Genomic DNA, 14452 nt, shown 5'->3' on the forward strand with positions numbered 1-14452 from the left:
ATAGAAGCATACATATTCAACCTATATTGTATGTATATAGAAGCACACATATTCAACCTATATTGTATATATATAGAAGCATACATATTCAACCTATATTGTATGTATATAGAAGCATACATATGCAACCTATATTGTATGTATATAGAAGCATACATATGCAACCTATATTGTATGTATATAGAAGCACACATATTCAACCTATATTGTATATATATAGAAGCATACATATTCAGCCTATATTGTATGTATATAGAAGCATACATATTCAACCTATATTGTATATATATATATAGAAGCATACATATTCAACCTATATTGTATATATATATATAGAGGCATACATATTCAACCTATATTGTGAGTATATAGAGAAACAACCAAATAAATGAAATGAAAGTGGAATGTAAATGAAATGTTGTTACTTTATTCGTCTGTCCGTGTATATAAGCAATACAACACTTTATTTCCAGAAGATTGTAATCAATATAACCCAGTCTACTATAGGTTTCGGCGTATATGAATTCTAAAGAATAGGTTTTGAAAGATATGACGATGATTTTGTAGTGGTTTCAGAGACATACTGGCAAGCAAAACCAATCCGCATGGATAGACACTGTCACTTGAAAGAATATCTCTTATAAAATACAAATTAACATGGAAAGGAATCAAGTAATATAGAAATCAAACAAAATGGCCTATTCTAGAGTAGACATCTACATGCATACCAATATTTAACTCGAGTAACGTTCTGAGCGATTACCCACTTTCTCCTAATTGTTAGAAACAAGAAATATAAATACCAAGGGACCAAATTCCCTATATGTAGTGGTTACTGGTAGGTAAGTAAGTTAACTAAGACCAACTTTGATAGGAAGTACTACACACACCATGATGCTTTTTTTGGAACTCCCTGAACTTGAAGGAGAAACAATCCCGACCAGTATTATTAATCGTGCATATTTGTACGAAACAATCCAAAGTATTATAGTTTCGTAAGAAAAAAATAGAAGGATGATTGGAACTGCATGGTCGGAATTACCTCACGCATGCAGTAATTCAACGGATGCTTTTACTTAGTAACAACAATAACCTGCCACTCGGTTTCTAACAGTATTTGGTCGCCATTTTGGATGGCACCTTCCCGCATGTACGACAGCACTTCCTCGACAAAACTCGGTGGTCCTGATTCTTGTAGTTTGACGTTATTGATAAAATCCGCCAATAACACACCGTCCTGGTTCCCAGCTTCATAGCAACAGGCAATGTCGATCGTAGAATTTTCCGTGAAAGCTTCAAATTTTAATTGACATTTTTGTAATATCTTACAAATGGTCTCAGAGCCCACCACTCGTTGAGCATCGCTTAGAAAACGTTTATGTTGACGAATGACACCACCATTCTCTGAAAAACAGAATCGGGAAAATTCTTTGCGTTAGTACAACTATATAACCATTGTTAATATTCACAAAATTGACTTCTGCGGGATCCCATTTTGTGTGCTTATGGAAAACAATTCCGGCCTAAAAGGTTAGCGTACATAGGAGCTTTGGGAACTGGATGAGCGAAACCGTCGCCTGAGAACTGAGGAGGGGAGGGTGTGGGGAGGGGGCAGAGACACACTCTATAATGATATGGGTGAAGACACCCCCTTTGTCACCCCTTATCCTACCGTATATATCACTGATCATCGTTCGGTATATGCTATGTTAGCTTTGTGTGGTGTACTGAGTATTAATTCAACCACCGAAAGAAACAGTGTGCGGTGAAATAAGCCATAGTTGATGTCGAAGATCCACAGCGCAACGCGCGGTATTGAATTTAACTCTTCGGCTGCCGAGCAGAGCGGACAATTGCCTCTGGCGTCACTCTAGATTCTGCTGATTAACTAATATACGTTGCAAGGCTCCAAACCCCCAACTGGTTATCCCCCCTGCGCCCTCTTCTATTGATAGCTAACTGCGCCCCTTTGGTATATTTGGTTTGAGACTACAACAACAAAATGGTTCAGAAACAACTTTAATATACCCATGGCTGCAATGCAGTGAGTGATGTTTAATGAGGTGACCTTACCTATCCAATTATTCTAAAAGTGGTCAGGTCCTGAGGTACACTCTCGACCGTTAGATGGGGACGTTAGGTGGCGGTCCCGGGAGCAGGAACGATTCAATGCGACAAATACCACTGCCTCGTAATTCTCTTAACACTCACCGAAAAGATGTTTGACATAAGCTTCTGTTGGATTCTGAGTGGCAAGCACAAGGGGAGGGGGAGGGAGAGGGGGGATTGAACTTTCTTTCAATCTTCAGTCGCGCAAAAAAAGTCCAGTCCTGGAAGTTCTTATATTCAGTCGGGGATACATTAGACAATGCCTTGCGTTTTCGAAGGCGCCCCTCGAGCCCCTACATGGAATTGGGCCACACGGCCTCTCTTAACATATTTTGAATCTCCCCCCGTTTCTGCCATAAAGGTTCCTGTCTGGCGAATGTGGGGTGGGACGGGTGGGGGGGGGTGGTCGCAACCTCCAACATTTTTTATCTCTTGCACACCACTATCGCTTCCTAACCATTTGCGATCCACCTAACTTAAATTAAACGGTAAGTTTAGTGAATAAGCTAACCTGAAATTAAAACGAGCAATAGAATCCCTCCTTCGTCTAGGCAGCTAATTATATCCAAAATTGTGGATTCTGGATTTTCGACGTAATACAAAGAATGAATAGCGCTGATGAAATGAAACTTCTTGATTTTGTTGAGCTGCTGACACTCTTGATAATATTCCTGCCACGTCTGCTGCCGCCAATTAAAATCGACATCACTACCGAAGCTTTTACTGGCCACCAACTTCTTATACTCAACGATGTGGTCTGGATTTGGTTCTACGACTGTGTTGGATATCGAAGGGAATTTCTTCAACAGTTGAGCTATCATTTTAAAGTCCAAATCACCTGCAAGATAAAACAGAAGGGTGATCGAAAGAATCGCTCTCATTAGACAATTGAGAGAATGGAAAGCGGAGAAATAGTTGAGGAGGGGAAATCAAAGTAAGTTTAAAGGAGATTGTATGGAGTTGGAAGAGTTATGGAAAAGGGAGAAATAGGGAATAAATATGGAGATGTAGGGGAAACGGAACAAGTGTGGGAGAATCTATGGGAGATTGATGAGACACGGAAGAAGTTTGGGAGATTTAAGGGAGAATGATGAAACACGGAAGAAGTGTGGGGGAATTAAGGGAGAGGTTATTTTATTTATTTTATTCTACTTGTTAAATGTCTTTTTCTAACATTGACCAACATAGTGCAGACCCTACGACTTTAGTAATAGCACCTTTTCTGAGAAATGACGGTCTATTCGTCGTTGGCCAAACAATTTGTACCAACGAAGTCTTTGGCTTTGAGGACATCGTTTCAGTATGTTGTCGTGTTGGACGAATATATCCGTAACAGTGATACAGGGCTTTGCAATCCGCGTTATAGTCATTTTCGACTTTGCAAAGTGTGTAAGAGAGACCCCAGTTTCCCTTTCGGGAAACCAAAAAAAAAAGGTGCTGGGTTTCTTATAGTCTTCAAGAAAGTATGCAGACAAACGATCATGAAAATGATAAATTATATAGCATGGACGAGGGGAAATTATAGAGGGATGGGGGGGGGGGTGGCAAACAGAGGAGGGGAAATTATTGAGGGATGGGTGAGGACTAAGGGAGATATAAGGAGCTGTAAGGGAGAAAGTATGGGAGCATAAAGGATGATAAAAGAGACGGAATAGGGAAAATTAAGGTCTAAATAGAAAGGAAAATTATGGGAATTTAAGGGATATAAAAGAATTATGGGAGAAATGAAGAGAGTATTAAGAAAGACTAAAGAGAAAACTGAGGTTGCATTAACTGCGGTTGTAAAGAGAGTTATGAGAGAAATAAGTAATGGTTAAATGACATTTGAGGTGTAGTTACGGGAGGGTTAATTACAACAGGAGGTATTGACAAAATGAGAAATGACTGAGAACAAAAGAAGATAGTGGCAGAATGGATACATCCTAACATGACTTACCTGTTCCACTTCCAAATCCCAGTATTTCTAGTTTCTTCTCTTGGCTATGCTTACTAATGGTGATCTTTTCGACAACCGTTCGAGGGAATATTGTTTCAACCCAAGTAGCTAACATCTGGTGCTCTGTGGAATGTCGAACGAAGACGTTGAAGGCCTTGGAATAATAGCTTGGATCATGTGAGATATCTTTCACCGAAATTTCAGACGATGACTCCATTCTGATACGTAATTATCCCCTGAGTGGGAGACTGCTTTAGAAAATACCTGCATAATAGAAAGCAATGACACAATGACATGTTTCAGTTCATATATGCCGGTATTTTGTTTATAAAATGCATGGTATATGTCACTTCTGTGCTATGATAGCTTCATCCCGACCAATTCATTCAGATCATGTGTAGAATCAGTAGGTATATAGAGCACAATACGGAAGTTTGGTGGATAGGTCTCTTACTTACGTACATAGTTTGACTTGCAGCGTGTAATTCTACACTAGACTATCACCTGTTTTGAATTTGTTACTATGTTACATCTTTATGCAAGTCATTGAACTTCTTTTTATGGAACATATCAAGATTCCGGAGGTTTATATTGATCAAGATACCCGCATTACCATCATGCGAGCCCAAGTTGTTCTGTCGAAATTGGACTATACAAACTCCCTCTGTCATGGATGCAAGAAGGCTGACATTCTTGCAATTGCAACGACTCCAAAACAAAGCCGATCGGATAATCTTTCAGGTCCCAAAAATTCATTCTGCATCCGAACTGTTGACTACTCTCCATTGCTCCCAATAGACAAGCGGATTGTTTCCAAGACACTTTTGTTCATCTACAAGTCCCTAAATGGGTCTTGCAGTTGCACCCACCTACCTCCAATTCGATCTCCATATTCACACCATCTAGGAAGGGACTCTGATCATCGCAGGCGCGTAGCCAAGGGGGGGGGGGGGGGGGGGCGAAGTGGGCAACCGCCCCCCCCCCCCCTTGAGCATATCTTCTTTTGTATACGTTTTGCTGATATCGCTAGTAATGTCAAGGCCTGGGAAGTGTCATTTCCTGCGATCTGGGAGGCATTTTCAGTCAATTTTTTTCTTGTACGCTTCGCGCCAATTGTGGTGGCGCTATACGCTTAGATAGTTTTCAATGCAGAATCTACGGCTCTGATAGTTTGCCTACAGATTCGCCCCCCCCCCCCCCCCTTTGACAAATTCCTGGCTTCGCGCCTGCCTGGATCATCGATGGATGCTGTTTGTCTTGATGTTCCCAGGAGTATCAGAAAGGTTGGTGCCGGATCATTCAGCATGCAAGGACAAAAACTCTGGAACAATGTCACTCTAACTATCCGGTCATCTCCCACTGTTACTACTTTCAAAAGTTATCTCAAAACTCATATTTTCTAAGGTCATTCTGATCTTTGTATTTACACTGTGTTTTCATTTTCTGCAATGGTTTTGACAATGCGTTTTCTGTTGTTGTTAAGCGCTATGATCTTATTTGGAATAGCGCTATATCAAGCATTGTATTTATTATTATTTATCATTATTCCGGGATCTCGTGAAAGTGAGTCGATGCACTGTATCACTGCCTCTACCGCTTCCCAGAGTTATATATATATATATATATATATATATATATATATATATATATATATATATATATATAAATATAAATAAATATATATATATATATATACATATATATATTATATATATATATATTATATATATATATATATACATATATATATACATACATATATATATATATATATATATATATATATATAAATATATATATAAATTCATTTGCAGAGTCTACATGTACTACGGAAGAAATTACAATAGAGAGACACCTTGGTATCGAAAATCTGAAACTTTAGACCATTTGTATGAGATGATCATATTGTACCCTTGCTTTCAAAGTGCATCTTCTCTTCACCTGTAAAATATGCGGACAGTTATAGCCGTTAGTTCTAAAACATATGTTACCGTATTACTAAACAAAGTTTGGTTTATACCTAATTAACGGTTCCCCACCTTTAATAGTTTTAGGGGTTGAAGTTATGAGAAACGAGTGTGCGCTGGTATTTCCTACTTACCGGTGTCCCCGCTATAATGATTCGCCAGTCCTATGTAGGCTATATAGGCCTAGTACGTAATTCACGCGCAATTCGCCGTACCTGTGTTCCTGCCGGGGCCTGTCAAGTAAAATACGTTTGGATATTTTTGTAGTATCCTGTGTTATATTCTCAGAAACAGCTCGACGATTCCCCAGGACACTGTTAACTAACAGCTAAAGCCAATTATCGGACTAAGCGTAAACCTGTTACACCGTTTATGTCAATGTCTCGATGAAACATATACCAATATTCCTAAACTCAAATAAATTTAGACTTTTAGTGAACACCGATTTCTGTGGTTACTGGTCAAGTTGCTGGTATGTTCTGTGGTATTGAGCCAGCGCTAATTTACAATATTCTTTTCTTCATGTACTTTTGATGCTTTTTTAATATATATGTTGTTTTAATATAATATTACGACCCGCCTTGGCAACACATCTGCGCGTGTTACACCGGAAGAAAAATTCTCGTATGGTCTTAAGCCATTGTGCATCCACCTCTGTTCACATGCACTTTGGAAGTTTGGAGAGGAGGAAAAAACTATTTCAATATCTGAGGTTGTAAATGAAGTACAGAATAATTTCACATAGAAAAATATAATTAGTATAGTAATAGCAACAATAACAATAATAAAAACAATTATATTAATAGTAACAATACTAACTGAATAATATTAATAATAATACTAATATCTTCAAAGAATTTTCAAATTTCAATGGGATTTCCAACACATAACGTTAAGTCCACATTACCACAAACAAATGTTATCATTGACCAGCAAGTGCAGACAGTCAAACATACCACCACCAAAGTCATCAAGAAGGCCAAGTCCGACACGCGTGCACCTCGCTATGCTATGCCTTTGTATGCACAACCTCCATTGGTAACCATGCACTTACCGTGTTCGGGAGAACTGTTGTGTCCAACAGGAATATAAGATCAAGCCTACCGGTACAAATCACAAACACCCAACCGAACCGAGACAAACAGGATGAATGCACAACAGAGTCAGCAAAATGCAAATTTGGTCATGCACGCAAGAGAGCTCCCACCAGGTCAAACCAGAGAGTTGTTATGAAAACAACTCTCTGGTCAAACCTTTCGAGCGAAAGACCCTCACCTCTGCAGGCTAATGGAAGCCAGCCTACATTCTAACAGGGAGTTGTTACGGAATGGATTTCTGTCATCAGATATTTTATCACCATGTCCTTAAAACCACCTCAGCAGGGAGTTGTTATGGAAAGTGACCCTCAGCAGTACTTCTCTCTTACAAACTGGACCAGAATGCGAAACGCATTGAGGTTTCGATGACTTTTGTTACACTACATTTCTGAGATATTGTAAACGGTATTATGCACTTTCGAAGTTCGTGTTATTGAACCGTTTGCCACTTGCAGGCTCCGGTCTCTTGGCAGCCCGCCTTCCGAGTGATTACTCAAAAAAAAAGAAAAAAAAAAAATCCGGAAAACTTTAAAGAAGTGTCTTGTCGTTATTTGAATAATTCCGATCCTCATACTTAGCCGGTAACATGACAAATGGTAGGACGCTATATGTTATGATCATATTATGATTGTTTACTACTTAGTCACAATGATTGCCTGCCAATCGTTGTTAAACAATAATTGGTCGCCATTTTGAACTGTGCAATCTTCTCCTCGCATGTACGACAACACTTCATCGACGAAACTTTGTGACGAACATTCGCGCAAGTTTACCACATGATTCAAGAAATCCGTCAATAACACCCCGTCCTGGTTACCGTCTTCATAGCAACACGTGATATCCACCCGAGATTCTTGCGTGATGGCTTTATAACCGATTTGGTGAGTATCCAAGATTCTGCGAATGTCACCAGAATTGATTTGTCTGTAAAGATCGTCAGCAAACATGGGGAAACGTTTCCAAAGACGCCAAAAGCCACTGTCATCTGTCGAAAAGACAGACAAATGGACAAGTCAATTGGTGTAACACATGATGAAGACGATGGAGTCTGCTATTATAAGGGGCGGGGCAAGGGGGGGGGTGGAGTTTATCCTCTTCTTTCCATAAAATCAGTTGGTGCCCAAAGATATACCAACAACCTGACGAGACTTGTCATTAAAAGGCTCGTTTTATAAATACAATATCTATGAGATAGAAAATGATATGGAGAAACTCCCCGCCCGTCTTCCCGAATGTCGGATACAGGACAGCCCATACATAAACCCTATAAACAGTCTCGAATATCTCGATTAAGTCACAAATGAGCTAACGTTTGGTCTGGTAGTCATTCATGGCCGGTAACTAAATACTAATAAATCCATCGAACAGTTTCCATAGTGTATTTTTACAATTACTTATATAGCGAAAAAGGTTATTATTCGATATTTATAATAAACATGAAATATCTGGGAAGAAATATATATAAAGAATATTATGGTAATATCTTATTATTTTTGTTTTAAAATGGTGTTGGGGTAGGGGAAGACATCTTATTGATAAGTTGGAAACAGTACAGTGTCTCTCCTTCTTCAATAGTATTAATAAAGCGGGCCAGGTTTCGAATTAATGAGTGATTATGTTTACATTTTTAAGAACACAATATTGCTCTGTTACTAAATTGCCTTCTTTATACCATATAGACAGTATGGTCATGTAAGGAGTTCCCGAGCTCCTTAATATTTTCTTGTTCCTTTTCGCGAGTAATATTTATGTATGACACAGACATGTTAAGCAACGATACACAACAATCATACTCATTAATCATAGTCATTAATCATACTCATTAATAATAGTCATTAATCACACTCATTAATCATACTCATTGATCATACTTTATACCTGATACTGCGATCATCAACAGAACCCCTCCTTCTTCCAGGCAATTGATTAAATCCAAGATGGTGGACTCCAGATCTTCGACGTAATACAAGGAATGAATAGCGCTGATGAAATGAAACTTTTTTGATTTGGTTGACCTGCTTACATTCCTTATAATATTCATCCCAAGTCTGCTGCCGCCAATTAAAATCGACATCGCTACCGAAGCCATTACTCTCCAGCAACTTCTTATATTCCTCGATGTGGTCTGCAGCTGGCTCTAAGACTGTATTAGCTATCGAAGGGAATTTCTTCAACAGTTGAGTTATCATATTACAGTCCATTCCACCTGGAAAAAATGTAATTGTTCGGGTTTAAAAGTAACCATTCTATGCCATGTTGGATCGATATACTTATCTAACGTGACAGTCATGTACAGGACTGCAAAGGCGAGAGGGGGGGGGAGGAGGGGGTGTCCGGGGGTGATACTAACTACCTTAGTTAGGGGCATGACGGGTAATACGTCCATAAAATGAAAATAATTCTTGATTTCTGATTGGTTATTGATTACACAATGTGAAGAAATTTATCCGATAAGTGAGTGATACAGTCACGTGATTAACTTTGAGTTAAGTTGAAATTAATTGCATATTAATATATAATTAATGTAATATTAACATAACTAACCTGTCCCGCTTCCAATTCCAAGTATTTTCAGTTTTTCTTCTGCGTCACTGACAGGCGAGAGTTTATCCACGATCACCGAAGGAAAAACTGTATCGGTCCAGGTGGCTAACACCTGGTACTTGGCGGACAGTCGGGCGTAAACGCTGAACGTCTTGGCGTAATGACTCGGATCATGGGTCAGGCTTTTCGTGGTAAGTTTAGAGGACGCCATGTTTAGTTTGTGACTTTCCTATCAATCCTGGACGAAACGAAAACAACATATGAAGAATAATTAAATACTGAATCGCATATGTATACTTACCTGAACTTTGAAAAAATGATTCCCAACTGTGCCATACAGTACTATATTTGCTTAATCACATTGTATGTTTAGACAGACGTTTAGAAAATCGCAATAGGCTTGGTTTTAGAAGGGGAAGGGGACGGGGAGGGAAGGACCTTTGTAGGATGGGAGTAATAGGAGTTTGTGGCACGGACGTTTAAGAGGATTAATTTTGTCGGGAAATTTTTGGGTTCTCCCCTTCCTGTGCTCAAATCAATGTCATAACATCGACTGACCCTCGAAGTGTGTTCACTCCCTCTCTTCTCCACATGCATTCAGTTACCTTTCGTGGTCATTAATGAAGAACATGACGGTGTTACGAATTTGTTTAATCTAGCAGTGGAATGTCAGGAGTGGACAAGGAGGGGTGTGGTCACTGACGTAGACTCGCATGAAGGGGAGTCTGGGGTCCTCCTTCAGAAAGTAAGTAACATTTAGAGTTGTGTAACGGTGCGTTTTAAGGCATATTTGGAATCGCGTCGGAATATTATTATTATTATTATTATTATTAAGCACAAGTAGAGTTACTTCACGTTGCCATATTTGAACACTTGTCTGGTACCAATGTTGGCTGAAACTTGTGGTTTAACTCAGGAGCTGAGTGAATTAGACAGCTAGAATAAAAAGTTTGACCAATTTAATTATCAAAATATGAATAAATTACTGCTCAAAAATATTATCAAACCATCTTTAGAAACCGTTTAATTAGGCAAATGTTTACCCCAAAGATTGGTCGGTTACGTATACTTATCCTGCATGGGGTGTTAGATGAACTAGTCTCCCATACAACCATTTACCTATAGTTGCCAAAAACGAGAACTTACCGTTACCTGATACTCCTGGTAAAACAACATCAGTAAATAAAGCGACTGCATAAATAACAAGAAATATCTATGTTCCTAAAACTTTCTATGTGTTGACGACGATATAGTCAAATCACTTTCATGAGTATTATGAACGTCATCAGAAGACGCAGACGACAATGTTCTATGTTTAATATCCAATCGTATGTATAGTATATTGCCATATAGTCAAACAGGCGTTGGGCTACTCTAGTATTGACATTATGTGCAATTGATTTTCGTATTCCATCCACCTCCCGCCGTCAAGGAGATTCAATGGTCCGAACTCATCCAAAGGTAAAAATCAATGACGCATGCGCGAAGCCTAACAGCGCAGACTATAGGACTGCAGTGAAATGCGAGGATAAAATTGTATCGAAAAGTTGTGTACCAATCAATGAACTTCTAGCAGCTTAATCGATCAAGTTGAACTTAAATTGATGACGTCAGTGCAGCGCATGTCGTGTATGCTAAAACGAAAACAGGGCCATGATTGACAAATGAATCCCTGAAATAAAGAACGCAAAATACAGCACGGTATAAATCTATAGCTGACTTAGGCCCCTGAGGAAATATATCAACAAATGCCTACACACGCGCCCCACCCCCATCCCCAACAACACACATCACAGACTAAACAAATATACCATTAAGTGTGTCAGGAACCATCATCGAGTCCAGGTAGTCCCGGGTCCGAATCCAAAACCATCTAGTCCAAATTGGAGTCCGAGTCCAGTAATTAGTGGGCTCGAGCCCAAAACCTCCTCTCAGAGTTAAAGCTGAACTCGATCGAGTTCAGCTTTAACTCTGAGAGGAGGTTTTAACCCCACAACTAATTTAGAAAGCCTTATGGAGGCTAATGGATGTGACCTGGTCATTCCGTCCCCTATTTCCTCACATCCACCCTGGATTTAAAAACCTATATAGCAATGGTAGGGGAAGAGGAGGGACATGATAGGATGAGAAGGAAGGGGAAGAGAGGGGAAGGTAGGGTAGGGGTAGGGGCCGTACTGTTGAACTTTAACATCACGTAGCTACAATCAATGTGTGCTGTGAAGATTTGTCTTAGATGAACAGTGAATTAACATCGTTAGATTTAAAAGAATTAATAAGTATTCTTGGACTGATCGAGGAACTCCCAACTGCACAAACCTGGTTCTAAAAGGGACATTTCAGATATTTTTTGTACTATCTTTTATAGATGAAACTCTAGATATAAAACCAGCATAGCTATTGTCTAGAAGGATCGGGTATACCTGTACACAATTTTTTTTCTTCATAACAGTGAAATGTTAACAGTATAAAAATATTGTAGTTTTGTCACCAAATGTCTGCACTTGCATGCACAGAACAGCTGACTAATGATAATATACCAAGTTGAAGTATGTATACGGCAGCAACTTCCTGAAGCAGCCCTGGACGGTTTGGGCAGTAACATAGTCGCATAACCCACCTAAATATGGTACGCCAATACCCATATTCTAAAACATTATTGGATAAAGACGTAAATAAGTGAATGATGGAGGAATGTTTGACATCAAAATGTCATCAATAAGAAGGAATCTTTAACTTACCAATAGGATAAACTGTAAACGACTTTTTAAGCTTATTTTGGTCTGGTAAATCTGAAAACCACCTCCCGATGTAGATGTAAGCTACAGCTGTTTAACACATGCAATGTCCCAATGTTCTTGGGTGAGGCTTACTACATATGCGGGCTTTCACGAACAGTCTATGTGACGTGGCAACACTGAGCTTACCACCTATAATTTCATTATATAATGCATGTTGAGTTGTAATTCAATCATGATACAGGCTACAACCACTATTCCAGGTACTCAATAAGTATGTTTAGACATAGGCCTACTGTGTTTACATACTGCTTGAAATATTAGTACACATTGCAATTGTGTGGGTCTTTTAAGATCATGTCAGAAAAGGTCATCATCACGTGACTGTGAACATTGCCAATCTCGTAGAGAGTTACTGATGCCATATTCGTAGACCATGAATATTGAAAGGCGCACGTAAAGTAATACAGGGGCGTATCCAGGATTTTCTAACCCGCGGGGGGGGGGGGGCGAATTACTATCTAAGCGGAGCGCCACCATCGGTTAGCGCGGGGCGTACAAGAAAATTTCTGGTTTTGATACCCCCAGATCACCGGAAATGGCACTTTTGCCTGAGAACCAAGTATTTCCCAACAGTTTTTTCCCCATCCATAACCTTTTTGAAGATTGTCACCAGTCACACATCATGTTCGACCCCATTGCATGTCCTGTGGATCATTGCTCTTGTAGGTGATTCTACGTCACGGCCCACAATATCCGAAAGCCTCACTTTTCAAGGTTTTAAGCCCATTATTTGTTCAGAATTTGCAAATTCACATTTCTCGTTAATACAATCACTTCAAAACATGCCCACAATGTTGCACAAAATTCAATCTATGGACAACCAATATAGAAAAACCTTCCTAAACCCCTAACAGACAGGTCAAAATTGCACGAGAAGAGGGAAGTTTGATGAAGAATGTTGGTCAGGAAATTTTCGAAAATTCAGACACATTTATTAGTGTAGAAATATTAAAACCTTTTGTAACGGCTGTTATAAAACTTTGTTAAAGGAAATGAAAAATACCAGATATTTCATAAAAAAGCAATCATTCGACCATTAATCAAAAAGCATGGCGTGGGCTTACATTTGTCAAACTACAGACCAGTAAGTAATCTCCCTTTTCTTTCCAAAGTAGTCGAAAAAGTGGTACTTGGACAGTTGAATTCGCACTTTCAGTCATCGGCTCCTCTTCCATCATATCAATCTGCATACCGAGCTAATTTCAGCTGTGAGACTGCTCTCGTAAGCTTATTGGACGACTTGTTATGGGCCATGGAGAAACAGCAAGTGACACAAATGTGCTTGATGGACCTTTCGGCTGCGTTTGATACTGTAGACCACAAAGTGTTATTGGAGGTGCTAGGAAATGATTATGGGCTTGGTAAAATTTCTTTAGAATGGTTTGCAAATTATCTCTCTGACAGACAATGTTGTGTAAATATCAATGCGTCATTATCATCTTCCAAAAGACTGGATTTCAGTGTCCCACAAGGAAGTCTGTTAGGACCTGTTTTGTACTCGGCATATGCAAGCACATTGCGATACGTCATTCCGGATTCATTCCAATTACATGGGTATGCGGATGATCATGCAATTAAACAATCGCATAAACCAACCTTCGATGAGGCAAACACAGTCAGAAATGAAATTTCAACAACTATGAGGGATGTGAAAGTTTGGATGGACCAGAATAGACTAAAACTGAACGAAACTAAAACTGAATATATACAAGTTGGATCGAAGAAATTATTATCTAAGTGTGCTTTAGACAGTATTTGTATCAATAACACTACCGTAAATAGTTCAAATTGTGTAAAATATTTAGGCGCATATCTGGACTCTCATTTAACGTTGAAGACTCACATTGCTGCCAAGTGTAGAGCTGCCATGGCAGGACTTCGACTTGTAAGAAACATTAGACATTTACTAACCAAGGATGCATGCCATACTATTGTTTTAGGACTAGTGATAAGTCACTTAGATTATGCTAACTCCCTCTATGCTAATCTACCAAATGTTGT

The 14452-nt window shown here is 39.2% G+C and overlaps 2 protein-coding genes across 9 annotated transcripts; both read right to left on the reverse strand.

Annotated features, from left to right (window-relative positions):
- Window positions 1-407: 407 nt before the first annotated feature.
- LOC139984395 (histamine N-methyltransferase-like) lies at window positions 408-7747 on the reverse strand. 7 transcript variants are annotated; one of them, XM_071998309.1, is made up of 5 exons: window positions 7067-7747; window positions 6147-6245; window positions 4046-4309; window positions 2621-2947; window positions 408-1404 (listed from the first exon to the last, which is right to left on the reverse strand). In XM_071998309.1, exons 3-5 carry the CDS (start codon window positions 4260-4262, stop codon window positions 1073-1075), a joined length of 876 nt encoding a protein of 291 aa, XP_071854410.1. In that variant the 5' UTR covers window positions 4263-4309; window positions 6147-6245; window positions 7067-7747; the 3' UTR covers window positions 408-1072. The 7 variants fall into 7 exon arrangements, with proteins under 7 accessions (XP_071854410.1, XP_071854409.1, XP_071854407.1 ...); XM_071998308.1 differs by lacking the exon at window positions 6147-6245; XM_071998306.1 differs by lacking the exon at window positions 6147-6245 and having other exon boundaries at window positions 6969-7747.
- Window positions 7748-7955: 208 nt separating this feature from the next.
- On the reverse strand, window positions 7956-12571 carry LOC139984396 (histamine N-methyltransferase-like). Of its 2 annotated transcripts, none has more exons than XM_071998313.1 (4): window positions 12392-12571; window positions 9654-9891; window positions 8988-9315; window positions 7956-8094 (listed from the first exon to the last, which is right to left on the reverse strand). In XM_071998313.1, exons 2-4 carry the CDS (start codon window positions 9862-9864, stop codon window positions 8091-8093), a joined length of 543 nt encoding a protein of 180 aa, XP_071854414.1. In that variant the 5' UTR covers window positions 9865-9891; window positions 12392-12571; the 3' UTR covers window positions 7956-8090. The 2 variants fall into 2 exon arrangements, with proteins under 2 accessions (XP_071854414.1, XP_071854415.1); XM_071998314.1 differs by lacking the exon at window positions 12392-12571 and adding an exon at window positions 10800-10996.
- Window positions 12572-14452: the final 1881 nt, after the last annotated feature.

This window comes from Apostichopus japonicus, chromosome 17, assembly GCF_037975245.1.
Source record: "Apostichopus japonicus isolate 1M-3 chromosome 17, ASM3797524v1, whole genome shotgun sequence".
NCBI lineage: Eukaryota > Metazoa > Echinodermata > Holothuroidea > Aspidochirotida > Stichopodidae > Apostichopus > Apostichopus japonicus.

Bases quoted from the DNA above. Each gene is read 5' to 3' on its own strand.
- LOC139984396 (XM_071998313.1), bottom strand. From the start codon at position 9,864: ATGGCGTCCTCTAAACTTACCACGAAAAGCCTGACCCATGATCCGAGT. The intron at 9,316-9,653 runs GTTAGTTATGTT...CATTTTTTCCAG, and splicing joins TGGAATTGGAAGCGGGACAG to GTGGAATGGACTGTAATATG.
- LOC139984395 (XM_071998308.1), bottom strand. From the start codon at position 4,262: ATGGAGTCATCGTCTGAAATTTCGGTGAAAGATATCTCACATGATCCA. The intron at 2,948-4,045 runs GTAAGTCATGTT...TTTATCTTGCAG, and splicing joins GGGATTTGGAAGTGGAACAG to GTGATTTGGACTTTAAAATG. The intron at 1,405-2,620 runs GTTAGCTTATTC...TCTGTTTTTCAG, and splicing joins ATTGCTCGTTTTAATTTCAG to AGAATGGTGGTGTCATTCGT.